This window comes from Spinacia oleracea, unplaced genomic scaffold, assembly GCF_020520425.1.
Source record: "Spinacia oleracea cultivar Varoflay unplaced genomic scaffold, BTI_SOV_V1 SOVchr0_027, whole genome shotgun sequence".
NCBI classification, from domain to species: Eukaryota; Viridiplantae; Streptophyta; class Magnoliopsida; order Caryophyllales; family Amaranthaceae; genus Spinacia; species Spinacia oleracea.
In genome coordinates, this window is record NW_026614355.1 from 84,123 (window position 1) to 111,944 (window position 27,822).

The 27,822-nt window shown below is 45.8% G+C and overlaps 1 protein-coding gene across 1 annotated transcript; it reads left to right on the forward strand.

The window, feature by feature from the left end:
* Nucleotides 1-17,051: 17,051 nt before the first annotated feature.
* Nucleotides 17,052-27,179, forward strand: LOC110780700 (uncharacterized). The gene is made up of 9 exons (XM_056834081.1): nt 17,052-17,620; nt 18,366-18,473; nt 22,306-22,407; nt 24,959-25,277; nt 25,376-25,606; nt 25,732-26,028; nt 26,106-26,546; nt 26,664-26,939; nt 27,027-27,179. Exons 4-9 carry the CDS (start codon nt 24,975-24,977, stop codon nt 27,177-27,179), a joined length of 1,701 nt encoding a protein of 566 aa, XP_056690059.1. The 5' UTR covers nt 17,052-17,620; nt 18,366-18,473; nt 22,306-22,407; nt 24,959-24,974.
* Nucleotides 27,180-27,822: the final 643 nt, after the last annotated feature.

Here is a 27,822-nt window from a genome sequence, read left to right on the forward strand (position 1 = left end):
TTGGGCCATGTCGTGCCCTTGCTTACCTTTCTTGGTCATGCCTTGCCTTGCTTGGCCATGTCGTGCCCTTGCTTACCTATCTTGGGTCATGCCTTGCCTTGCTTGGGCCATGTCGTGCCCTTGCTTACCTTTCTTGGGTCATGCCTTGCCTTGCTTGGGCCATGTCGTGCCCTTGCTTACCTTTCTTGGGTCATGCTTACCTTGTTTGGGCCATGTCATGCCCTTGCTTACCTTTCTTGGTCATGCCTTGCCTTGCTTGGGCCATGTCGTGCCCTTGCTTACCTTTCTTGGGTCATGCCTTGCCTTGCTTGGGCCATGTCGTGCCCTTGCTTACCTTTCTTGGGTCATGCTTACCTTGTTTGGGCCATGTCGTGCCCTTGCTTACCTTTCTTGGTCATGCCTTGCCTTGCTTGGGCCATGTCGTGCCCTTGCTTACCTTTCTTGGGTCATGCTTGCCTTGCTTGGGCCATGTCGTGCCCTTGCTTACCTTTCTTGGGTCATGCTTACCTTGCTTGGGCCATGTCGTACCCTTGCTTACCTTTCTTGGGTCATGCCTTGCCTTGCTTGGGCCATGTCGTGCACTTGCTTACCTTTCTTGGGTCATGCCTTGCCTTGCTTGGGACATGTCGTGCCCTTGCTTACCTTTCTTGGGTCATGCCTTGCCTTGCTTGGGCCATGTCGTGCCCTTGCTTACCTTTCTTGGGTCATGCTTACCTTGTTTGGGCCATGTCGTGCCCTTGCTTACCTTTCTTGGTCATGCCTTGCCTTGCTTGGCCATGTCGTGCCCTTGCTTACCTATCTTGGGTCATGCCTTGCCTTGCTTGGGCCATGTCGTGCCCTTGCTTACCTTTCTTGGGTCATGCCTTGCCTTGCTTGGGCCATGTCGTGCCCTTGCTTACCTTTCTTGGGTCATGCTTACCTTGTTTGGGCCATGTCATGCCCTTGCTTACCTTTCTTGGTCATGCCTTGCCTTGCTTGGGCCATGTCGTGCCCTTGCTTACCTTTCTTGGGTCATGCCTTGCCTTGCTTGGCCATGTCGTGCCTTGCTTACCTTTCTTGGGTCATGCTTACCTTGCTTGGGCCATGTCGTACCCTTGCTTACCTTTCTTGGGTCATGCCTTGCCTTGCTTGGGCCATGTCGTGCCCTTGCTTACCTTTCTTGGGTCATGCTTACCTTGCTTGGGCCATGTCGTACCCTTGCTTACCTTTCTTGGGTCATGCCTTGCCTTGCTTGGGCCATGTCGTGCCCTTGCTTACCTTTCTTGGGTCATGCCTTGCCTTGCTTGGGACATGTCGTGCCCTTGCTTACCTTTCTTGGGTCATGCCTTGCCTTGCTTGGGCCATGTCGTGCCCTTGCTTACCTTTCTTGGGTCATGCTTACCTTGTTTGGGCCATGTCGTGCCCTTGCTTACCTTTCTTGGTCATGCCTTGCCTTGCTTGGCCATGTCGTGCCCTTGCTTACCTATCTTGGGTCATGCCTTGCCTTGCTTGGGCCATGTCGTGCCCTTGCTTACCTTTCTTGGGTCATGCCTTGCCTTGCTTGGGCCATGTCGTGCCCTTGCTTACCTTTCTTGGGTCATGCTTACCTTGTTTGGGCCATGTCATGCCCTTGCTTACCTTTCTTGGTCATGCCTTGCCTTGCTTGGGCCATGTCGTGCCCTTGCTTACCTTTCTTGGGTCATGCCTTGCCTTGCTTGGCCATGTCGTGCCTTGCTTACCTTTCTTGGGTCATGCTTACCTTGCTTGGGCCATGTCGTACCCTTGCTTACCTTTCTTGGGTCATGCCTTGCCTTGCTTGGGCCATGTCGTGCCCTTGCTTACCTTTCTTGGGTCATGCTTACCTTGCTTGGGCCATGTCGTACCCTTGCTTACCTTTCTTGGGTCATGCCTTGCCTTGCTTGGGCCATGTCGTGCCCTTGCTTACCTTTCTTGGGTCATGCCTTGCCTTGCTTGGGACATGTCGTGCCCTTGCTTACCTTTCTTGGGTCATGCCTTGCCTTGCTTGGGCCATGTCGTGCCCTTGCTTACCTTTCTTGGGTCATGCTTACCTTGTTTGGGCCATGTCGTGCCCTTGCTTACCTTTCTTGGTCATGCCTTGCCTTGCTTGGCCATGTCGTGCCCTTGCTTACCTATCTTGGGTCATGCCTTGCCTTGCTTGGGCCATGTCGTGCCCTTGCTTACCTTTCTTGGGTCATGCCTTGCCTTGCTTGGGCCATGTCGTGCCCTTGCTTACCTTTCTTGGGTCATGCTTACCTTGTTTGGGCCACGTCATGCCCTTGCTTACCTTTCTTGGTCATGCCTTGCCTTGCTTGGGCCATGTCGTGCCCTTGCTTACCTTTCTTGGGTCATGCCTTGCCTTGCTTGGGCCATGTCGTGCCCTTGCTTACCTTTCTTGGGTCATGCTTACCTTGTTTGGGCCATGTCGTGCCCTTGCTTACCTTTCTTGGTCATGCCTTGCCTTGCTTGGGCCATGTCGTGCCCTTGCTTACCTTTCTTGGGTCATGCTTGCCTTGCTTGGGCCATGTCGTGCCCTTGCTTACCTTTCTTGGGTCATGCTTACCTTGCTTGGGCCATGTCGTACCCTTGCTTACCTTTCTTGGGTCATGCCTTGCCTTGCTTGGGCCATGTCGTGCACTTGCTTACCTTTCTTGGGTCATGCCTTGCCTTGCTTGGGACATGTCGTGCCCTTGCTTACCTTTCTTGGGTCATGCCTTGCCTTGCTTGGGCCATGTCGTGCCCTTGCTTACCTTTCTTGGGTCATGCTTACCTTGTTTGGGCCATGTCGTGCCCTTGCTTACCTTTCTTGGTCATGCCTTGCCTTGCTTGGCCATGTCGTGCCCTTGCTTACTTATCTTGGGTCATGCCTTGCCTTGCTTGGGCCATGTCGTGCCCTTGCTTACCTTTCTTGGGTCATGCCTTGCCTTGCTTGGGCCATGTCGTGCCCTTGCTTGCCTTTCTTGGGTCATGCCTTGCCTTGCTTGGGCCATGTCGTGCCCTTGCTTACCTTTCTTGGGTCATGCTTCCTTTGCTTGGGCCATGTCGTGCCCTTGCTTACCTTTCTTGGGTCATGCCTTGCCTTGCTTGGGCCATGTCGTGCCCTTGCTTACCTTTCTTGGGTCATGCCTTGCCTTGCTTGGGCCAAGTCGTGCCCTTGCTTGCCTTTCTTGGGTCATGCTTACCTTGCTTGGGCCATGTCGTGCCCTTGCTTACCTTTCTTGGGTCATGCCTTGCCTTGCTTGGGCCATGTCGTGCCCTTGCTTACCTTTCTTGGGTCATGCTTCCCTTGCTTGGGCCATGTCGTGCCCTTGCTTACCTTTCTTGGGTCATGCCTTGCCTTGCTTGGGCCATGTCGTGCCCTTGCTTACCTTTCTTGGGTCATGCCTTGCCTTGCTTGGGCCAAGTCGTGCCCTTGCTTGCCTTTCTTGGGTCATGCTTACCTTGCTTGGGCCATGTCGTGCCCTTGCTTACCTTTCTTGGGTCATGCTTGCCTTGCTTGGGCCATGTCGTGCCCTTGCTTACCTTTCTTGGGTCATGCTTACCTTGCTTGGGCCATGTCGTACCCTTGCTTACCTTTCTTGGGTCATGCCTTGCCTTGCTTGGGCCATGTCGTGCACTTGCTTACCTTTCTTGGGTCATGCCTTGCCTTGCTTGGGACATGTCGTGCCCTTGCTTACCTTTCTTGGGTCAAGCCTTGCCTTGCTTGGGCCATGTCGTGCCCTTGCTTACCTTTCTTGGTCATGCCTTGCCTTGCTTGGCCATGTCGTGCCCTTGCTTACCTATCTTGGGTCATGCCTTGCCTTGCTTGGGCCATGTCGTGCCCTTGCTTACCTTTTTTGGGTCATGCCTTGCCTTGCTTGGGCCATGTCGTGCCCTTGCTTGCCTTTCTTGGGTCATGCCTTGCCTTGCTTGGGCCATGTCGTGCCCTTGCTTACCTTTCTTGGGTCATGCTTCCTTTGCTTGGGCCATGTCGTGCCCTTGCTTACCTTTCTTGGGTCATGCCTTGCCTTGCTTGGGCCATGTCGTGCCCTTGCTTACCTTTCTTGGGTCATGCCTTGCCTTGCTTGGGCCAAGTCGTGCCCTTGCTTGCCTTTCTTGGGTCATGCTTACCTTGCTTGGGCCATGTCGTGCCCTTGCTTACCTTTCTTGGGTCATGCCTTGCCTTGCTTGGGCCATGTCGTGCCCTTGCTTACCTTTCTTGGGTCATGCTTCCCTTGCTTGGGCCATGTCGTGCCCTTGCTTACCTTTCTTGGGTCATGCCTTGCCTTGCTTGGGCCATGTCGTGCCCTTGCATACCTTTCTTGGGTCATGCCTTGCCTTGCTTGTGCCATGTCGTGCCCTTGCTTACCTTTCTTGGGTCATGCCTTGCCTTGCTTGGGCCATGTCGTGCCCTTGCTTACCTTTCTTGGGTCATGCTTACCTTGTTTGGGCCATGTCGTGCCCTTGCTTACCTTTCTTGGTCATGCCTTGCCTTGCTTGGGCCATGTCGTGCCCTTGCTTACCTTTCTTGGGTCATGCTTGCCTTGTTGGGCCATGTCGTGCCCTTGCTTACCTTTCTTGGGTCATGCTTACCTTGCTTGGGCCATGTCATACCCTTGCTTACCTTTCTTGGGTCATGCCTTGCCTTGCTTGGGCCATGTCGTGCACTTGCTTACCTTTCTTGGGTCATGCCTTGCCTTGCTTGGGACATGTCGTGCCCTTGCTTACCTTTCTTGGGTCATGCCTTGCCTTGCTTGGGCCATGTCGTGCCCTTGCTTACCTTTCTTGGGTCATGCTTACCTTGTTTGGGCCATGTCGTGCCCTTGCTTACCTTTCTTGATCATGCCTTGCCTTGCTTGGCCATGTCGTGCCCTTGCTTACCTATCTTGGGTCATGCCTTGCCTTGCTTGAGCCAATTCGTGCCCTTGCTTACCTTTCTTGGGTCATGCCTTGCCTTGCTTGGGCCATGTCGTGCCCTTGCTTGCCTTTCTTGGGTCATGCCTTGCCTTGCTTGGGCCATGTCGTGCCCTTGCTTACCTTTCTTGGGTCATGCTTCCTTTGCTTGGGCCATGTCGTGCCCTTGCTTACCTTTCTTGGGTCATGCCTTGCCTTGCTTGGGCCATGTCGTGCCCTTGCTTACCTTTCTTGGGTCATGCCTTGCCTTGCTTGGGCCAAGTCGTGCCCTTGCTTGCCTTTCTTGGGTCATGCTTACCTTGCTTGGGCCATGTCGTGCCCTTGCTTACCTTTCTTGGGTCATGGCTTGCCTTGCTTGGGCCATGTCGTGCCCTTGCTTACCTTTCTTGGGTCATGCTTACCTTGCTTGGGCCATGTCGTGCCCTTGCTTACCTTTCTTGGGTCATGCCTTGCCTTGCTTGGGCCATGTCGTGCCCTTGCTTACCTTTCTTGGGTCATGCTTCCCTTGCTTGGGCCATGTCGTGCCCTTGCTTGCCTTTCTTGGGTCATGCCTTGCCTTGCTTGGGCCATGTCGTGCCCTTGCATACCTTTCTTGGGTCATGCCTTGCCTTGCTTGGGCCATGTCGTGCCCTTGCTTACCTTTCTTGGGTCATGCCTTGCCTTGCTTGGGCCATGTCGTGCCCTTGCTTACCTTTCTTGGGTCATGCTTACCTTGTTTGGGCCATGTCGTGCCCTTGCTTACCTTTCTTGGTCATGCCTTGCCTTGCTTGGGCCATGTCGTGCCCTTGCTTACCTTTCTTGGGTCATGCTTGCCTTGTTGGGCCATGTCGTGCCCTTGCTTACCTTTCTTGGGTCAGCCTTGCCTTGCTTGGGCCATGTCGTACCCTTGCTTACCTTTCTTGGGTCATGCCTTGCCTTGCTTGGGCCATGTCGTGCACTTGCTTACCTTTCTTGGGTCATGCCTTGCCTTGCTTGGGACATGTCGTTCCCTTGCTTACCTTTCTTGGGTCATGCCTTGCCTTGCTTGGGCCATGTCGTGCCCTTGCTTACCTTTCTTGGGTCATGCTTACCTTGTTTGGGCCATGTCGTGCCCTTGCTTACCTTTCTTGGTCATGCCTTGCCTTGCTTGGCCATGTCGTGCCCTTGCTTACCTATCTTGGGTCATGCCTTGCCTTGCTTGAGCCAATTCGTGCCCTTGTTTACCTTTCTTGGGTCATGCCTTGCCTTGCTTGGGCCATGTCGTGCCCTTGCTTACCTTTCTTGGGTCATGCTTGCCTTGCTTTGTCCATGTCGTGCCCTTGCTTACCTTTCTTGGGTCATGCTTACCTTGCTTGGGCCATGTCGTACCCTTGCTTACCTTTCTTGGGTCATGCCTTGCCTTGCTTGGGCCATGTCGTGCACTTGCTTACCTTTCTTGGGTCATGCCTTGCCTTGCTTGGGACATGTCGTGCCCTTGCTTACCTTTCTTGGGTCAAGCCTTGCCTTGCTTGGGCCATGTCGTGCCCTTGCTTACCTTTCTTGGGTCATGCTTACCTTGTTTGGGCCATGTCGTGCCCTTGCTTACCTTTCTTGGTCATGCCTTGCCTTGCTTGGCCATGTCGTGCCCTTGCTTACCTATCTTGGGTCATGCCTTGCCTTGCTTGGGCCATGTCGTGCCCTTGCTTACCTTTTTTGGGTCATGCCTTACCTTTTTTGGGTCATGCTTACCTTGCTTGGGCCATGTCGTGCCCTTGCTTACCTTTCTTGGGTCATGCCTTGCCTTGCTTGGGCCATGTCGTGCCCTTGCTTACCTTTCTTGGGTCATGCTTCCCTTGCTTGGGCCATGTCGTGCCCTTGCTTACCTTTCTTGGGTCATGCCTTGCCTTGCTTGGGCCATGTCGTGCCCTTGCTTACCTTTCTTGGGTCATGCCTTGCCTTGCTTGGGCCAAGTCGTGCCCTTGCTTGCCTTTCTTGGGTCATGCTTACCTTGCTTGGGCCATGTCGTGCCCTTGCTTACCTTTCTTGGGTCATGCTTGCCTTGCTTGGGCCATGTCGTGCCCTTGCTTACCTTTCTTGGGTCATGCTTACCTTGCTTGGGCCATGTCGTACCCTTGCTTACCTTTCTTGGGTCATGCCTTGCCTTGCTTGGGCCATGTCGTGCACTTGCTTACCTTTCTTGGGTCATGCCTTGCCTTGCTTGGGACATGTCGTGCCCTTGCTTACCTTTCTTGGGTCAAGCCTTGCCTTGCTTGGGCCATGTCGTGCCCTTGCTTACCTTTCTTGGTCATGCCTTGCCTTGCTTGGCCATGTCGTGCCCTTGCTTACCTATCTTGGGTCATGCCTTGCCTTGCTTGGGCCATGTCGTGCCCTTGCTTACCTTTTTTGGGTCATGCCTTGCCTTGCTTGGGACATGTCGTGCCCTTGCTTACCTTTCTTGGGTCAAGCCTTGCCTTGTTTGGGCCATGTCGTGCCCTTGCTTACCTTTCTTGGTCATGCCTTGCCTTGCTTGGCCATGTCGTGCCCTTGCTTACCTATCTTGGGTCATGCCTTGCCTTGCTTGGGCCATGTCGTGCCCTTGCTTACCTTTTTTGGGTCATGCCTTGCCTTGCTTGGGCCATGTCGTGCCCTTGCTTGCCTTTCTTGGGTCATGCCTTGCCTTGCTTGGGCCATGTCGTGCCCTTGCTTACCTTTCTTGGGTCATGCTTCCTTTGCTTGGGCCATGTCGTGCCCTTGCTTACCTTTCTTGGGTCATGCCGTGCACTTGCTTACCTTTCTTGGGTCATGCCTTGCCTTGCTTGGGACATGTCGTGCCCTTGCTTACCTTTCTTGGGTCATGCCTTGCCTTGCTTGGGCCATGTCGTGCCCTTGCTTACCTTTCTTGGGTCATGCTTACCTTGTTTGGGCCATGTCGTGCCCTTGCTTACCTTTCTTGATCATGCCTTGCCTTGCTTGGCCATGTCGTGCCCTTGCTTACCTATCTTGGGTCATGCCTTGCCTTGCTTGAGCCAATTCGTGCCCTTGCTTACCTTTCTTGGGTCATGCCTTGCCTTGCTTGGGCCATGTCGTGCCCTTGCTTGCCTTTCTTGGGTCATGCCTTGCCTTGCTTGGGCCATGTCGTGCCCTTGCTTACCTTTCTTGGGTCATGCTTACCTTGTTTGGGCCATGTCGTGCCCTTGCTTACCTTTCTTGGTCATGCCTTGCCTTGCTTGGCCATGTCGTGCCCTTGCTTACCTATCTTGGGTCATGCCTTGCCTTGCTTGAGCCAATTCGTGCCCTTGTTTACCTTTCTTGGGTCATGCCTTGCCTTGCTTGGGCCATGTCGTGCCCTTGCTTACCTTTCTTGGGTCATGCCTTGCCTTGCTTGGGCCATGTCGTGCCCTTGCTTACCTTTCTTGGGTCATGCTTACCTTGCTTGGGCCATGTCGTGCCCTTGCTTACCTTTCTTGGGTCATGCCTTGCCTTGCTTGGGCCATGTCGTGCCCTTGCTTACCTTTCTTGGGTCATGCTTCCCTTGCTTGGGCCATGTCGTGCCCTTGCTTGCCTTTCTTGGGTCATGCCTTGCCTTGCTTGGGCCATGTCGTGCCCTTGCATACCTTTCTTGGGTCATGCCTTGCCTTGCTTGGGCCATGTCGTGCCCTTGCTTACCTTTCTTGGGTCATGCCTTGCCTTGCTTGGGCCATGTCGTGCCCTTGCTTACCTTTCTTGGGTCATGCTTACCTTGTTTGGGCCATGTCGTGCCCTTGCTTACCTTTCTTGGTCATGCCTTGCCTTGCTTGGGCCATGTCGTGCCCTTGCTTACCTTTCTTGGGTCATGCTTGCCTTGTTGGGCCATGTCGTGCCCTTGCTTACCTTTCTTGGGTCAGCCTTGCCTTGCTTGGGCCATGTCGTACCCTTGCTTACCTTTCTTGGGTCATGCCTTGCCTTGCTTGGGCCATGTCGTGCACTTGCTTACCTTTCTTGGGTCATGCCTTGCCTTGCTTGGGACATGTCGTGCCCTTGCTTACCTTTCTTGGGTCATGCCTTGCCTTGCTTGGGCCATGTCGTGCCCTTGTTTACCTTTCTTGGGTCATGCCTTGCCTTGCTTGGGCCAAGTCGTGCCCTTGCTTGCCTTTCTTGGGTCATGCTTACCTTGCTTGGGCCATGTCGTGCCCTTGCTTACCTTTCTTGGGTCATGCTTGCCTTGCTTGGGCCATGTCGTGCCCTTGCTTACCTTTTGGGTCATGCTTACCTTTCTTGGGCCATGTCGTACCCTTGCTTACCTTTCTTGGGTCATGCCTTGCCTTGCTTGGGCCATGTCGTGCACTTGCTTACCTTTCTTGGGTCATGCCTTGCCTTGCTTGGGACATGTCGTGCCCTTGCTTACCTTTCTTGGGTCAAGCCTTGCCTTGCTTGGGCCATGTCGTGCCCTTGCTTACCTTTCTTGGTCATGCCTTGCCTTGCTTGGCCATGTCGTGCCCTTGCTTACCTATCTTGGGTCATGCCTTGCCTTGCTTGGGCCATGTCGTGCCCTTGCTTACCTTTTTTGGGTCATGCCTTGCCTTGCTTGGGCCATGTCGTGCCCTTGCTTGCCTTTCTTGGGTCATGCCTTGCCTTGCTTGGGCCATGTCGTGCCCTTGCTTACCTTTCTTGGGTCATGCTTCCTTTGCTTGGGCCATGTCGTGCCCTTGCTTACCTTGCTTGGGCCATGTCGTGCACTTGCTTACCTTTCTTGGGTCATGCCTTGCCTTGCTTGGGACATGTCGTGCCCTTGCTTACCTTTCTTGGGTCATGCCTTGCCTTGCTTGGGCCATGTCGTGCCCTTGCTTACCTTTCTTGGGTCATGCTTACCTTGTTTGGGCCATGTCGTGCCCTTGCTTACCTTTCTTGATCATGCCTTGCCTTGCTTGGCCATGTCGTGCCCTTGCTTACCTATCTTGGGTCATGCCTTGCCTTGCTTGAGCCAATTCGTGCCCTTGCTTACCTTTCTTGGGTCATGCCTTGCCTTGCTTGGGCCATGTCGTGCCCTTGCTTGCCTTTCTTGGGTCATGCCTTGCCTTGCTTGGGCCATGTCGTGCCCTTGCTTACCTTTCTTGGGTCATGCTTCCTTTGCTTGGGCCATGTCGTGCCCTTGCTTACCTTTCTTGGGTCATGCCTTGCCTTGCTTGGGCCATGTCGTGCCCTTGCTTACCTTTCTTGGGTCATGCCTTGCCTTGCTTGGGCCAAGTCGTGCCCTTGCTTGCCTTTCTTGGGTCATGCTTACCTTGCTTGGGCCATGTCGTGCCCTTGCTTACCTTTCTTGGGTCATGCCTTGCCTTGCTTGGGCCATGTCGTGCCCTTGCTTACCTTTCTTGGGTCATGCTTACCTTGCTTGGGCCATGTCGTGCCCTTGCTTACCTTTCTTGGGTCATGCCTTGCCTTGCTTGGGCCATGTCGTGCCCTTGCTTACCTTTCTTGGGTCATGCTTCCCTTGCTTGGGCCATGTCGTGCCCTTGCTTGCCTTTCTTGGGTCATGCCTTGCCTTGCTTGGGCCATGTCGTGCCCTTGCATACCTTTCTTGGGTCATGCCTTGCCTTGCTTGGGCCATGTCGTGCCCTTGCTTACCTTTCTTGGGTCATGCCTTGCCTTGCTTGGGCCATGTCGTGCCCTTGCTTACCTTTCTTGGGTCATGCTTACCTTGTTTGGGCCATGTCGTGCCCTTGCTTACCTTTCTTGGTCATGCCTTGCCTTGCTTGGGCCATGTCGTGCCCTTGCTTACCTTTCTTGGGTCATGCTTGCCTTGTTGGGCCATGTCGTGCCCTTGCTTACCTTTCTTGGGTCAGCCTTGCCTTGCTTGGGCCATGTCGTACCCTTGCTTACCTTTCTTGGGTCATGCTTACCTTGTTTGGGCCATGTCGTGCCCTTGCTTACCTTTCTTGGTCATGCCTTGCCTTGCTTGGCCATGTCGTGCCATTGCTTACCTATCTTGGGTCATGCCTTGCCTTGCTTGGGCCATGTCGTGCCCTTGCTTACCTTTCTTGGGTCATGCCTTGCCTTGCTTGGGCCATGTCGTGCCCTTGCTTGCCTTTCTTGGGTCATGCCTTGCCTTGCTTGGGCCATGTCGTGCCCTTGCTTACCTTTCTTGGGTCATGCTTCCTTTGCTTGGGCCATGTCGTGCCCTTGCTTACCTTTCTTGGGTCATGCCTTGCCTTGCTTGGGCCATGTCGTGCCCTTGCTTACCTTTCTTGGGTCATGCCTTGCCTTGCTTGGGCCAAGTCGTGCCCTTGCTTGCCTTTCTTGGGTCATGCTTACCTTGCTTGGGCCATGTCGTGCCCTTGCTTACCTTTCTTGGGTCATGCCTTGCCTTGCTTGGGCCATGTCGTGCCCTTGCTTACCTTTCTTGGGTCATGCCTTGCCTTGCTTGGGCCATGTCGTGCCCTTGCTTGCCTTTCTTGGGTCATGCCTTGCCTTGCTTGGGCCATGTCGTGCCCTTGCTTACCTTTCTTGGGTCATGCTTCCTTTGCTTGGGCCATGTCGTGCCCTTGCTTACCTTTCTTGGGTCATGCCTTGCCTTGCTTGGGCCATGTCGTGCCCTTGCTTACCTTTCTTGGGTCATGCCTTGCCTTGCTTGGGCCAAGTCGTGCCCTTGCTTGCCTTTCTTGGGACATGCTTACCTTGCTTGGGCCATGTCGTGCCCTTGCTTACCTTTCTTGGGTCATGCCTTGCCTTGCTTGGGCCATGTCGTGCCCTTGCTTACCTTTCTTGGGTCATGCTTCCCTTGCTTGGGCCATGTCGTGCCCTTGCTTACCTTTCTTGGGTCATGCCTTGCCTTGCTTGGGCCATGTCGTGCCCTTGCTTACCTTTCTTGGGTCATGCCTTGCCTTGCTTGGGCCATGTCGTGCCCTTGCTTACCTTTCTTGGGTCATGCCTTGCCTTGCTTGGGCCAAGTCGTGCCCTTGCTTGCCTTTCTTGGGTCATGCTTACCTTGCTTGGGCCATGTCGTGCCCTTGCTTACCTTTCTTGGGTCATGCCTTGCCTTGCTTGGGCCATGTCGTGCCCTTGCTTACCTTTCTTGGGTCATGCTTCCCTTGCTTGGGCCATGTCGTGCCCTTGCTTACCTTTCTTGGGTCATGCCTTGCCTTGCTTGGGCCATGTCGTGCCCTTGCTTACCTTTCTTGGGTCTTGCTTACCTTGCTTGGGCCATGTCGGGCCCTTGCTTACCTTTCTTGGGTGATGCTTACCTTGCTTGGGCCATGTCGTGCCCTTGCTTACCTTTCTTGTGTCATGCTTACCTTGCTTGGGCCATGTCGTACCCTTGCTTACCTTTCTTGGGTCATGCCTTGCCTTGCTTGGGCCATGTCGTGCCCTTGCTTACCTTTCTTGGGTCATGTTTCCCTTGCTTGGGCCATGTCGTGCCCTTGCTTACCTTTCTTGGGTCATGCTTACCTTGCTTGGGCCATGTCGTACCCTTGCTTACCTTTCTTGGGTCATGCCTTGCCTTGCTTGGGCCATGTCGTGCCCTTGCTTACCTTTCTTGGTGAAGGAAATAATGCCCTTGGTCCAAGTATGCATTCTATGTTAAGTCTAATAAATGCGGTTCAGTATTAATTAACAAGTTAATAATTCAGTGAGATCAAGTGAGCTGAATGCCTAGCTAGAGGCCGCTTCAGTTCAAGTGGAATTAATGATATTAATCCACAGCTTACTCTTGACTGAACCCGTAGGGTCACACAAATAGTACGTAAACGGATCAAGTATTTAATAGCATTAAATACTCCGTCTATGAATATTCGGAACCGACGGATCTTGGTTTCAGTGGGAGCTGAGATCGTCACAGGCAAGGAATGAATACTCCGGAAACGATGATATTGCCGGAAACGGAAATATGGATCGTATCGGAAATATAAATATTATCCAAGTCGTAGATGTTGCCGGAAACGGAAACATGGTACGTGTCGGAAAATATTATCGGAAATGGAAATATTGCCAGAATCGGAAATATTGCCGGAAACGGAAATATTGTCAGAATCGGAAATATTACCGGAATCGGAAAATAATTCCGGAAACGGAAATATTAAATATTTGTTCGAAACGGAAATTAATTCCGGAATCGGAAATATTAAATATTGTTCGTATCGGAAATGAATTCCGGAATCGGAAAATTTAATCGGAAGCGCATCGTACGAATAAGCATCGGACGAGGCCTGCCGGACGAGGCCCAGCACGAAGCCAGGCCATCGCCCAGCAAGCCAAGCGCGCCGCACAAACAGCCACGCCAGGCCCAGCGCAAGGCCAGGCCCAGCAGGCTGCGCGCAGCGCGCGCGGGCGCTGAGTGGGTTGCTGCTCGCGCGCACGCATGGGGCCCATCGTGGCTGCCGTGCGTGTGTGTGCAAGTGTTTGTGTTCGTGCACGTTTCCTAAAACATGCAGAGTTCGGTTAATGATTAAATTCCTAAATTCTATTTGATAAATTAATTAAATTAGAGTTCTTGTAGGATTCTAGGTTTGATTAATTTGTATCTGAATAGGATTTCGATTCCCTTTCCATACCGCTATAAATATGAGGCTAGGGCTCACAATTTATAACACAAGTTTCAAAGTATTCAAAGTGAGTTTTTGAGAGAAAAATTCAGTCACACATTTGCCTATAAAGTGCCGAAAATAATAGTACCTTAAGGGCGATTCTAGTTGGTCAATCTTAAGGCGGATCCGGACGTGCTGTGGACTATCTACGGAGGGACGACACTTGGAGTCCTAAAGACTTGTTCTTGTTCGGTTCGGGCGCAGCTAGGGAAGGCACGCAACAAAGAGTATGCATCTAATCTATGCTAAATGATTATGTGTAAATAATATGTTTTCCTGGGTTTATGGTTTTTCCGCATGATTTATGAATTGTCATATGTATCATAACCTAACAGTGGTATCACGAGCCCCTTATTATTTTCATAATCTAAATTGCATGAACATGGTTAAATATTACAAATTTGCAAGAATTAAAAGGGGTGATTAATTTTCGTAATTGTTAATTAATTGCAAATTGCGTTTATTTAATTATACGTACGCAGTTTTTCGGCAGTTTCTTCGTTACTCATCCGAATTGAGTGATTTTTGTGTCAATTCCGCATGTAAAAGGCATTCTAAAATTTTGACAAAAAAGAGTATTTTTCTGCCGAACCCAGAATTCTCAAATTCGAAGCCTAACTATGACTTTTCGAAGGTTTTAGTTTTTCGAATGCAAAATTTCGTAAATTTAAGATGTTAAATTAAATATTTGCGATTCTTGTTGATAAATCTTGAATTTTTGATTGACCTACTGCATATGTTTAACAAGTTTGAATGCCTAGTCTTGTTAATTATGCAATCTAATTATTAATTATGATTAATTTGTTGAAAATTAGAATAATTTAGAATTAATTTGATTTTCATAATTAATTGTAATTTAATTAGAAACCTATGATTAAAAACCATCATAAAAATTGTAAATTTACGATAAATTTTAATTTTTATGACCTAGACTTGAATCCATAACAATCGGAAATCAATTGGATAATAAATTTTCGATTTTTCGCCCTAAAATTATGAAATTAATATTATTTATTAATTTGTCATTAATTTTAAATATAAATTTTAAATTTTATGCGATTCGTTCATAAAACAAGCAATGGACGCTTCGTGTTACCCTTAAGGGGTGTTGTATAATGCGGGCATGCGACGACGAGCAAGGGAGCTCGTCGCCCGTGCGGCACGAATGCAATGAGCAAGGGCGTAGTGCACGAGCACAAGGCAGCAGCCCTGCCTTGTGTCGTGTGCCACGACCAATGGACCAATGGGCATGGGCGTAGGGCGAGCCAAGGCAGTCGCGTGTGGGCAGCAAGCGAGCTGCGCCACAACGCGCGCTGCCTCGCACAAGAGCGCGCAGCCTCGCGCGCAGCGAGCGCAAGCTCGCGTGCCACGAGCGCTGCGCCTAGCATTGCTCGCGCGCACAGCGAGCGATGTCGCCCGCCCAGCGAGCGATGTCGCGCGCCCAGCGAGCGATGGCTCGCGCGCCCAGCGAGCGATGTCGCGCGCCCAGCGAGCGATGTCGCGCGCCCAGCGAGCGATGTCGCGCGCGCACTGCGAGCGATAGCCCGCGTGCGATGAGCGCTGGCGCGCGCAGCGAGCACCAATGCGTGCGGAGGCTTGCGATAGGGATGCAGCAGCTATGCGACGAGCGCATGGGCTGCGCGCACATGGCCAGCAATGGCTGTGTGCGTGCGGCCCATGGGCATGCAACGCGTAGGATGTTTGCGTTACGATTAGATCGTTCTGAATGTTTAATTTGAAAATTTCAGTTCACGTAATTTTAATTAATTTTAAAATTAATAATTTAAATTATTTTCTTGGATTTTAATTTTGAATATTATAATTATAATAAATGTTATTTATTCTAATTATTTTACTAAAATTAAAATCATGAATTAATTTAAATGCGACTGAAATTAAATTAAACTTTTTGGATTCAATTATAAATTTATATGAGCTTTAAATTTTAATTAAATTTGTATGTTTCCGGTTAGACTAGAAATACATTTTTATGTTTAAAATTGGTAAAGCATATGAATTTATTGGTTTAAGTGGGAGCGCTTTTTAGTCATAAACTCTTGATTAGGTCTACAAATCCTTAAGGTTAAAACAACTTGATTAGAATTAATAAGGACTGAATAATTGGTAGATTATTGGTGCCCTTGATTAATTGCTGCAAATGTTTACGTGATGCATAATGTGTTTTACTAACCAGCTATGTGGGCCATTCATGATAATGAATGGGTGAATGGTATATATTGTATATGTACTGTTTTGCAGGTTATGAAGTGACTAGTATGGCCCAAATAGGATAGAAAATATGGTCTGCGTACCATTAATTTGAATGTAATTGGTCTAAAGTACCAAAGTTATTTTTCAATTCAAATATGGTCTGCGAACCATCAAATAGTTGTAATTAGTTATAGCTTATCCTATTTGAAGAAAATGGTGCCTCCCACGGAGATTTTCAAGACGGACTTTGAAGTCAAAGCTTCAAGATGAAGTCGGGCCATACTAGATCACAAATATCTTATGCATGTTTTAAGTTATTTATTGTTTTAAATATGTCTTAAAATGCATGAGATCAAAAGCTTGATTATGTTGCATGATTAAGGATTTTAGTTCACTTAAAATCTAACCAACATAGTAAGAGCCTTAAGTTCCAAACTTAAAAATTGAGTTAAAAGGTGCCATGCCAAAATATACACTTGCTTGGATATCCTTTACATCAATCTAGTAATAGTTTTCGTTCAGCGAGGTGTTACTTATTGGTCCTAAAGGGGCAAGGTACACAAATAATTGTGAGTACATGTTAGTTTTGGTGAAACTCAACGATATAAGTAAGGAGTCCTTTTATGTCGTGGCAAATTCGATAGGTTTACCTAATAAGTTCTTAGACGTACCTATCAACCAAGAATAGTTTCTAGACTATTAGCAAAAGGCTTTTGCTTACCTAAGATTTTCTAGGATTAAGTCGACAAACTGTGCTTAGTTCTTCAATGATTTTAGGATCTTGGAATCATTTTATTCACACCTGCCGGAACACATAATTTGAATAAAATGCTTAATAAACATTGAATTATGCATGTATGCCAGAATTTAAGTTTATTAAGAGAAACTGTGAATGGTTATTTATTTGTTTATTCTTTTCAATTGTAGTTTTTAATATGGCAAACAACAATTCATTCAACATTCGATCAATTCTCGAAAAGGAGAAGTTGAACGGGAAAAACTTCCTTGACTGGCAAAGGAACTTGCAAATAGTTCTTATGCAGGAAGAAAAGGAGTATGTCCTAGATGAGGCGATGCCCGAAGCTGCAGGCGACGGGGTCACTCAGGCAGCCCTCAATCGTTGGATTGATGCCAACAAGGATGTGAAATGTCTAATGCTCGCCACCATGAGTGCGGATCTGCAGAAAACGTTCATCAACTTAGATGCTTTCACAATCATCAGTGAGTTGAAGAACATGTTCCAAGATCTGGCTCGAGTCGAAAGATTCGAGACTCATAGGCAAATTCTTGAGACCAAGCTTAAGAAAGGCGAGCCCGTAAGTCCACATGTTCTCAAAATGATTGGACTCATTGAGAATATGAGTCGGCTGGATCAGCAATTTTCTCAGGAAATGGCTATAGACACCATCCTCACTAGTAGAAAAAACCCCTGTTGCAGCCCCCTTGTTGCAGCGTACAAGTATAAATACGCTTCAACAACCAGTCGGTCAACGCGGGTCAAACCCTTTAAAGGGTTATCGCAGCGTACATTTTAGTTGTTCGCAACAAATGCGTTTGTTGCAGCGTACAAAATAAAAGCCCGCAGCAACAAACCTTAGTTATTGCAGCGTACATGTTAATGCCCGCTGCAACAAGTCCGCGTTTCAAATTAAAATTTTTACTTTCCTAGTTGCAACGTACGTACAAACCGCGCTCAATCATATCTCTGTTCCTTCTCTGCTATAGCTCCAAGCTTATCCAAGGTCGCCGTCGAACTCAGCTCGCGTCGCCGTCGAACTCAGCTCGCGTCGCCGTCGAACCCAAGAGTTGCTCAGCTCGCGTCGCTGTCTTGGTTCCGTTGGTTGCTCATCTCCCCGTCGCGTCGTGGTTCAACCCTGCTTCGCTGTCTTGGTTCCGTGGTTCCGTGGTTCAGCCCTGCGTCGCTGTCTTGGTTCCGTGGTTCAGCATCTCCCCGTCGCGTCGTGGTTCCGGTGGTTGCTCGGCGTCGTGGTTCCGGTGGTATGGTGTGTTCAATTTTTATTTTCGTTTTTTATTTTCGTTTTCAGATTAGGGTTCAATTTTATTTTTTGATTTTCGTTTTGATTATTGTTTTTGATTTTCGTTTTTGATTTTCGTTTTGATTTTCGTTTTGATTTTCGTTTTTGAAACTTAACGACTCAACGAAGTAAATGGGGATTGCTATGTTTCCGAGTATAGATCTATTTCTTTAAAAAGCACACAGCCACTATGTTTCCAAGTAATGGGGAATGGGCTAAGGCTGTTGCTGACTGCTACTCACCCCTTCAGACTGTTGTTTGGATGTTATTTTGCTGATTTCCAAGAGGCTTTTGGATTACCTTTTTTTTTTTTTAATTTTTTTAATTTCCAAGTATGCTCAAAGTGTTGAATACATCACTTAGATCAGTAGTATCAGGCCCTTAGTTCCCTTCTTCCTTCCCCGAGGTTACAGGATTTTATTCTGGCATTACCCTTCTTCCTTCCCCGAGGTTACGTAAGCACTTAGTTCCGCACTTGAATGCTGCGATAATGCCAATAACTTGAATAATGTGATTGCTATGTGGTGATGTGGTAGATAGTTAATTTCCTGTTACATGCATTCTATGAGAAATATCTGAATTTGGCCCTCGAACTATTTTCGTTTGATTTTCGTTTTGATTTTCGTTTTGATTTTCGTTTTGATTTTCGTTTTGATTTTCGTTTTTATTTTGATTTTTTTGGCTGTTTTTCAATTATTTCTTTTATTTGCAGTTAATTGTGAAGATGGGTAGATACGCATATGGTTGAAGAGAGGGGCGATGATCGTACTGCCAGCATAATCTATCATCGTGCTTGTTCGAATTTCAACAATTGCATAAGGTATTGATATATCTAATTATCTTCATAAAATTTCTCTTTTCCTCTTTTGAAAGTTGAAATCAATAGTACAGTAAGTGCATATCATTTTTACGATAAATAAAATTTGGATAAGTATAGTAAGTGTAATAATAAAACGTGTACATTAGTATTCTATGCTTAAGTATCCATTCCGTTTTACTTATTATGACTGTTTTTGGACTTCTAATATCACTTCAGTGAAGCATTGATAAACTTAAATGATGTAACCAAAGATTTGCGGAACTTCTTAATGATTTTGTGACTTCTTAATATATGTGTTTATGTGTGGAACCTTTTGTTGTTGTTATTAGTAATGAGTCGTCGTTGGATGTATGGTGACCATACTACGGCAGAATACTTGAGTGGGGTCGCAGAGTTCATTAGATGTGCTTTAGCACACCAACGGAGTACAAAAGCCGAAAAAATCTATTGTCCCTGCCGTGATTGTAACAATATCAAGCGGTTAGGTGACATTGATGAAATTGAGGATCATTTATTTCGCCGTGGGTTTAAGCAAGATTACCATGTTTGGTTTTGGCATGGTGAAACAATACCTGATCGTCCAAGTTCTAGTGTCCATCAATTTGATGTTCAGAGTAATGAGAGTGATGATGATATTTATGAGAATAATGAGACGGATGATGATGAGGAAGAAGATGATGAAATAAATGAGATGATGGATGGGCTGAAAGATCACTTGGACGAACGACCTCAGATGTTCGAACAAGTATCAAAGGCTGCTGAAACTCCATTGTATCCCGGTTGTACAAAATTCAGCAAGTTGGAATGTGTGTCAATACTTTACAACCTCAAATGTAAAGGTGGTTGGAGAGATGAACACTTTGACACCTTATTGGAGTGGGTAGGTGAATTTTTGCCGGAAGGGAATGATATCCCCACCTCTACCTATTATGCCAGGAAATTGATGTGTCCCTTAGGCTTAGAGGTCGACAAGATAGATGCTTGCCCAAATGATTGTATCCTTTACAGAAAAGAGCATGAACATTTGGATGAGTGTCCAACATGCGGCGCATCTCGTTACAAACGCAAAGGGGCAAATTCAGCTAAGAGGGGCCCGCCTGCTAAGTCTTTGTGGTATCTTCCAATCATACCTAGGTTTGAGCGTATGTTTTCATTGAAGAAACAAGCAAAAAACTTAAGGTGGCATGCGGAAGTGAGGAAGAAAGATGGACTCCTTCGACATCCTGCAGATTCTGTTCAATGGAGAAATATTGATAAGAAATATCCTGAATTTGGTAAGGAGGTTAGAAATCTAAGGCTTGCTTTATGTGCAGATGGTGTGAATCCATATGGAACTCTAAGCAGTCAACATAGCACATGGCCGGTTCTTCTAGCAATTTATAATCTTCCTCCATGGCTGTGTATGAAGCGGAAGCATATCATGTTATCACTCCTCATCTCGGGGCCTAAGCAACCTGGAAATGACATAGATGTGTACCTGGCTCCACTCATAGATGATTTGAAATTATTGTGGAATGAAGGTGTTTCAATGTTCGATGCACACACCAATTCAAGCTTTACATTGCGAGCTATGGTTTTTTGTACCATAAATGATTTTCCGGCATATGGAAACTTGTCTGGATACAAAACCAAAGGAGAACAAGCATGCCCTATATGTGAAGAGGACATGAAGCCCACATGGTTGCATAATTTCAAGAAAAATGTTTACCCAGATTTCAGGAAGCACCTCAGTCGATATCACCCTTATCGTAAGAAGAAGAAAGAATTCAATGGGTTCACCGAGGAAAGAGTAGCTCGTACGCCTTTGACAGGATCACAGGTTTATGAACGAATAAAAAATGTTGAAACCAAATACGGCAAGTGCTACAAGTCCAAGTCTAAAAAGGGTGTTTTGTGGAAGAAAGTATCTCCATTATGGGATCTTCCCTACTGGAGAGATTTGTCGGTTAGGCATTGTCTCGATGTAATGCACATTGAGAAAAATGTGTGCGATGCTATCATTGGGACTTTGCTAAACATGCCTGGAAAGACTAAGGACAATGAGAATGTGCGGAAAGATATGAAAAAGAGGAATATTCGACCAGATTTGTGGCCTGTTGAAAAATCTGGTGCGGGTGGTACTAAGACTTATCTGCCTCCAGCGTGTTACACAATGTCAAGAAAGGAGAAGAAGCAGTTTTGTGAGTGCTTACATGGAATTAAGGTTCCCTCGGGATATTCGTCGAATGTAAAGCGCCTAGTATCTCTCTCGGACCTTAGGTTGGTTGGTATGAAGTCTCATGATTGCCATGTAATGATTAATGTGTTTTTGCCAATTGCACTTCGTGGGATATTGCCGAAACACGTGAGACATGTTATAACAAAACTTTGTGTGTTTTTCAATTCTATATGTGCTAAAGTGATTGATCCGGAGAAATTAGATTCTTTGCACAATGATATTGTTGAAACTTTGTGTCGATTTGAAATGTACTTTCCACCATCTTTCTTTGATATTATGGTGCACTTAATTGTCCATTTAGTTCGAGAAATCAAGTTATGTGGTCCGGTGTTCTTAAGATGGATGTATCCTTTTGAGAGATTTTTTGGGCATTTAAAGGACAAAACAAAGAATCGGGCAAGGCCGGAGGGTAGTATCATTCGGGGAGTCCTTGAGGAAGAGATATCTCAATATGTAGCTGAATTCTTAACAAGGCTTGAGCAAATAGGTCTTCCAAAATCTCGTCATGCAGGGAGGCTTGAAGGGCATGGGGTAATTGGTAAAAATGTGATCTCGCCTCCATCTGAAAGGAAGAATAAGGCACATCTTTGTGTGTTGCAGCATCTTACCGAGGTCAATCCTTACATAGATAAGCATTTGCTAGAATTGCAACAAAAGAATCCTAAGTTGAAGGAAAGAGCGTTGATGCAAGAACATAATCGCACATTTGTTGATTGGTTTAAGAAGGAAGTAGCCGAGGAAATGAAAAAAAATCTAGATGTTTCTGAAATGGTCCAGTGGTTAGCTCGAGGTCCTCGACTATGTGTTCTGTCTTATGAAGGGTATGATATCAATGGGTTCACATTCTACACTAGAAGACAAGATGAAAAGAGTGTGGTGCAGAATAGTGGAGTGAAGCATGTTGCAGCATCTAGGGTCTTTGCAAGCGCCAAGGATAGAAGACCGGTTGATGCGACACAATCATATTATGGTGTTATCGAAGAAATATGGGAGCTTGATTACAACAAATTTACGATCCCTGTATTCCGGTGCAAGTGGGCCAACAACCATAATGGGGTGAAACAAGATGAAATTTTTCCTGGTTTAACATTGGTTAACTTTGATCGATTAAGTGATAGTGACGAGCCATTCATTCTAGCATCACAAGCTAAGCAAATTTTCTATGTGGTAGACAATGTTGATCCTATATGGCGTGCAGTTGCCCAAGGCAAGAGAAATATTCTGGGTATTGATGATGTTGTGGATGAAGATGAGTATGACAAGTACGATGAAACACCCCTGTTACCAACGGCTGTTCAACCGTTACCGGAGGAGGAAGATGCAAATAATACTAATCATATGCGCACAGATCATAGGGAAGGAATTTGGGTTGTAAACCGTAAATGAATAAGATGAGTTGGCTTCTGGGAATAGGTAATTCTAGCTAACTGAATATCAGATTAAATGTATCTTTTCTAGCATTTAGGAAGGTGTAGTTTGTACTTCCACATCTTTAATTCTTATTTTATACTTCCATTGTGTTCATGATTATACTTTTCTAGCTTTCTTTAATTCTTACTGTACTTCCACATCTTACTTTTGTTCCTGACCAAAGTTTTCTAACTTTCTGTGCAGATGACTTGAGATCCCCGAGTCAGAAATTTTCAGAAGCTTTCGGTGATTTGTGTCTTTTCAGAAGTTCTCAGAATCGGAAAATAAAGCACGTATTTACTTTTGGTGAGTTGTGCGTTTTCTCCTAGTGTTGCGCTAATTAACATGTCTCCTAATCTTGAGCTAGAATGACCTAAATCAAAACGAGCGGGCTTAAATTGACCTTAGTTGAATAAATTGACCTAAATTGACCTTAGTTGACTAAATTAGCATAAATATGAACCATAACTACCAAACAAGTCTCAAATGGCATAAATTGATTGAATTGAGTCTAGGTAAGTTAAAACTAATCATATTAATCATTTAAAAGGATTAAAATGAGTGTTTAGGTTCTTTAGTTCAAAGTTGGGAGCGAAAATGTCATTTTAGCTCTATATATGACATATAACGACCCAACGAGCCATAAATGTGCATGAATAGGTTCGAATGAGTTTTAGAAACTTAAAACTATGCATATTAGTCATGTAATAAGAATAAAATGAGTCATTAGGTTCTTTAGTTCAAAGTTGGGAGCGAAAATGTCATTTTAGCTCTATATATGACCTATAACGACCCAACGAGCCATAAATGTGCATAAATAGGTTGGAATGAGTTTTAGAAACTTAAAACTATGCATATTAGTCATGTAATAGGATTAAAATGAGTGTTTAGGTTCTTTAGTTCAAAGTTGGGAGCGAAAATGTCATTTTAGCTCTATATATGACCTTTAACGACCCAACGAGCCTTAAATGTGCATAAATAGGTTCGAATGAGTTTTAGAAACTTAAAACTATGCATATTAGTCATGTTCGAATGAGTATATGATTTCATGATATAAGAGAAGTGAGATTGTCAGATTTCCTCATTAAGTTTCTTAATGATTGTTGCTTGAGTTTAAGTGAAACTCAATTACATAATTTCATTTTACGATCTAACTTACATACTACTCCGTACTATACTAGATTAATAGAACTTGTTTATAGAATGAGTTAGCTGCCCTGCATTCTCATATTGCCTCAACAAACACACCAAGAATGACAAAGAACATTGCAGATCAGATCAGCACATGCAGATCAATGCAGATCAGATGAGGGTAGCACTGATCTGTGTTGATCTGTTCTGCACTGATCTGTGCTGATCTGATCTGCACAGATCAGTGCAGATCAGATCAGCACTGATCTGTGCTGATCTGTTCTGCAGATCTGATCAGTGCAGAACAGATCAGCACAGATCAGTGCTGATCTGATCAGCACTGATCTATGCTGATCAGATCTGCACAGATCAGTGCATTCCACATATATAATTTTTCATGCTTGTTGGCTTGTTGCTGCTATAGAGTTCAAATTCTTTGATATGATTTGATTCTTTGAAGGCCGGAGCATGTGTCAACTTAGTATTCTATCAATTGTTCAATTACATTGTAAAGCGATGTTTTGGTCCCTAACAAAAAGCGGAGAGGAATAAAAAGAGGGAAAAGGGGTGAAATGGATCAAGGAAGGGATGTGAAGGTTGGTTTTTCTGGTGATGTATCCATGGTGGGTGGAAGTGAGAGTTGCTTTAGTGGTGACTAGTGAGGTGACGGTGATAGTGGTGGTGAGGTGATGGTGGGGTGGGGTGGATTGATTTGGGATGATGGTGGTGACCATTGAGTCATTGACCAATGAGAGACTGATAGAAATTTGGGGGAATCCAAGTCCAGGGGGAAGTCTGGGGAACCAAACAGCCCCTAAATTTCTTTCTCTCTATGCTGTTCTTATTGATTTTCCATTATGTTGAGCTTTGACATATTTACACTTAAATTTCTCGTTCATTCTTCAATTAGTGCCATCTCTTTTGCATGATCCCCTTTGCACAAACTAGAGACTTAAAATTGGTGGGGAGTGGTACTGTTAGTTGCTGTTGTTTCAAAATTGACCTTGATTTATCTCTTCTGACTGCCATAAAACTAGCATCTGCAAATCCTTGATGAAATTTTATTAACCAAATATTTGGTTAAAATAGTGTCAATTGTTCCTCTATGGTTTCACTTTAAAAAAATGGACTTACCTGACTACCTGTCTCAAGCTGCAGATGCAACAGTCATATTGTTATAATTCGAACAAAATCAACAAGGGGGGAACATTGCAGATCAGGTCAGCACAGATCACTGCAGATCAGATCAGCACTGATCTGTGCTGATCTGTTCTGCACTGATCTGTGCTGATCTGTTCTGCACTGATCTGTGCAGATCAGATCAGCACTGATCTGTGCTGATCTGTTCTGCACTGATCTGTGCTGATCTGTTCTGCACTGATCTGTGCTGATCTGATCAGCACTGATCTGTGCTGATCTGATCTACACTGATCAGTGCAGATCAGATCAGCACAGTTCAGTGCTGATCAGATCAGTGCAGAACAGAGAAGTGCAGATATCACAGATCAGATCAGCACTGATCAGTGCAGATCTGATCAGCACTGATCTGTGCTGATCTGTGCTGATCTGATCAGTGCAGATCAGTGCTGATCTGATCTGCACTGATCAGTGCTGATCTGATCTGTGATATCTGCACTGATCTGATATCCTTCTGTATGCTAGAGCACTGATTTGCTGCTGCGCGCACATTTTGTAACCACTCTTCTGTATGTTTTACTTGATGCAGGAACAACATAGGTACGATGAATGAAAACCAAATTGTTGTTAGGCATGAATCAGAAGGTGGCAAGACTCCCACAACGCGTGACGAATCACAAGATGTTAGTACGATTACAAAGACCATTAAAGGCCGTGGTCCGTCAAAAGGTGTTAAAGTCGCTAAGCCTATGTTCCTTGAGTATAATGTATATAATGTCCCCGATGGACAATGGTCTCATGAATACGGGAAGCAAGTTGGGAGTTGTGCTACTAGAATTAATATTAACGTCCCATTATATCCAAAGGTAGATGAGCAAATCAAGAAGGGGTTTTGGGAGGAGACTAAGGTAAGCATTGGATATTAACTTGATTTGTATATTTTAGGGATTATTTAATTTGATTTAAATACTATTTTTATAATTTAACTTTTTTTAATTATTAACAGCTTATGTTCCACATTACTGATGATTCTAATCATTCGAGGGAGAAATATTTTCATTCTTGTGTGGCGAAACGATTTAGTTGTTTCAAGAGCAAGTTGGTGCGCCGATGGATAACTATGAAGGAAAAGAAGCCAAAAAATCAAACAAACAAGATGCCTTGGGATGTCTACAACCATATCACAGAGGATGATTGGAAGACTTTTGTTAAACATTATTTCCTGCCAGAGTCATTGGTAATGATAATATTTCTTTAACTTGTCCTTAAAGAGTTTTTCATGTAGCAAACTGACATTGGTTCTAGGACAAAAAGTTATCAGAAAAAACATTTATTTCCATCTTTTTATGTTGTCTTTGACAGCTTCGTAGTGAAAAGGCGAGGAAAAGTGCATCATGCAACAAGAACCCACATCGCACCGGCCAAAAGGGTTATAATAGAAAGCGACTAGATTGGATAAAGGATGGACGACTTCCACCAGATGCAGCTTTACCTATCTCGAGTAGCTCCTCGGTGAACTCATCAGTGACCTCAAATGTTAATAGAGTTAGAAAATACAGATCAAAGGAGTGGATTTTGGCCCATCAAGTACAAAATAAAGAGGGAAAGTGGGAAATTGACCCGAACGATTCAGAAGTTGTTGAAATCGCAACAAAAGCTGTAAGTAGCGATAATTAATTAATATTTACTTGCTTTGATTAGAGAATATAAAGTAATTTTACTTTCCTAATTGGCAGTTAGAGTACATCGCAGAAGAGGAAAAAGGAAATCTTTCTTTCGAACAGGGTGAGGATGCCCTCACTAAAGCTATAGGGAAAAAAGATCATCGTGGGCGTGTCAAGGGAACAGGTGGCATGGTTGGTATCAAAAAGGCTTTCGGTCCGTGTATTCGACATAGTAGAAGTGACCATGGTGAAGCTTCATCAGAAAATTACGAATCAATCAGAGCTTCTGTGAAAAAGGAGTTTGAAGGTGAATTAGAGAAAAGGGTAGAGAAGAGGGTGGCAGAGGCCCTCCAAAAGCAACTAAGCACCTTGTTAAAAACAGGACAACTAAACTCCATTTCTACCCCGATACCTGATGACCTCCACTTAAATGATTCTGCCAGAGTTGACCTTGATGTTAGTGCTACAAGAACCACTCGTCACATCTTAGTGCCGCAACCACGCGAGCTAAAGGTACGACGTAGTCACTCTTTTTTAACATAGTTGCTTGATCCTTTTATGTTTTTAGTTGACATTTACTTAATAATCTGTATCACTTACAAAGTTGCATTGAAACCTTTGTTTATGAAGGAAAGGACTCCATGTCGTCTTGCCCTTGAGGAGAAAGTTTCAGGCAACAACATTGTCGTGGCGGATGGTATGGTACAACCCTCAGATGGTGCATTGCCCCAACATTTTACATCGATGAAGCCTGGTCACTATAAAGTCCAAGTTGATTTTGTTTACGACGGACATGTTGATGATATTCTTCCGGTACCTACGGGAGATGGTTTCACTAACTTAGGCGGTGCTCTGGGTAGTTTTGTGCAATGGCCCATACACTTAGTGATTTTCGAAGACGGCGAGGTATATATGTTTTATTGTTTAGAATGTATATGTTCACGCAAGCACATTCGACATCTTACCTACTCTTGTTTTTGTTGAATTTTAAAGGATTGTATTTCACCTCCTAAAAAGAAGTCCAAGTCTAATGTTTCTAAAGAGAGGGATGGTAGCTCCAAGAAAAAGACAACGGTGTTAGCGGCCCAAAAGAAGACAACAGACTTACCATCCAAGGTAAACCCTCTAAAACTCATTCGAACCTAAAATGACATTTTCGCTCCCAACTTTGAACTAAAGAACCTAAGGACTCATTTGATTCTTATTACACGACTAATATGCATAGTTTTAAGTTTCTAAAACTCATTCGAACCTAATTATGCACATTTAAGGCTCGTTGGGTCGTTATAGGTCATATATTAACCTAAAATGACATTTTCGCTCCCAACTTTGAACTAAAGAACCTAAGGACTCATTTGATTCTTATTACACGACTAATATGCATAGTTTTAAGTTTCTAAAACTCATTCGAACCTATTTATGCACATTTAAGGCTCGTTGGGTCGTTATAGGTCATATATTGAGCTAAAATGACATTTTCGCTCCCAAATTTGAACTAAAGAAGCTAAGGACTCATTTGATTCTTATTACATGACTAATATGCATAGTTTTAAGTTTCTAAAACTCATTCGAACCTATTTATGCACATTTAAGGCTCGTTGGGTCGTTAAAGGTCATATATAGAGCTAAAATGACATTTTCGCTCCCAACTTTGAACTAAAGAACCTAAACACTCATTTTAATCCTATTACATGACTAATATGCATAGTTTTAAGTTTCTAAAACTCATTCGAACCTATTTATGCACATTTAAGGCTCGTTGGGTCGTTAAAGGTCATATATAGAGCTA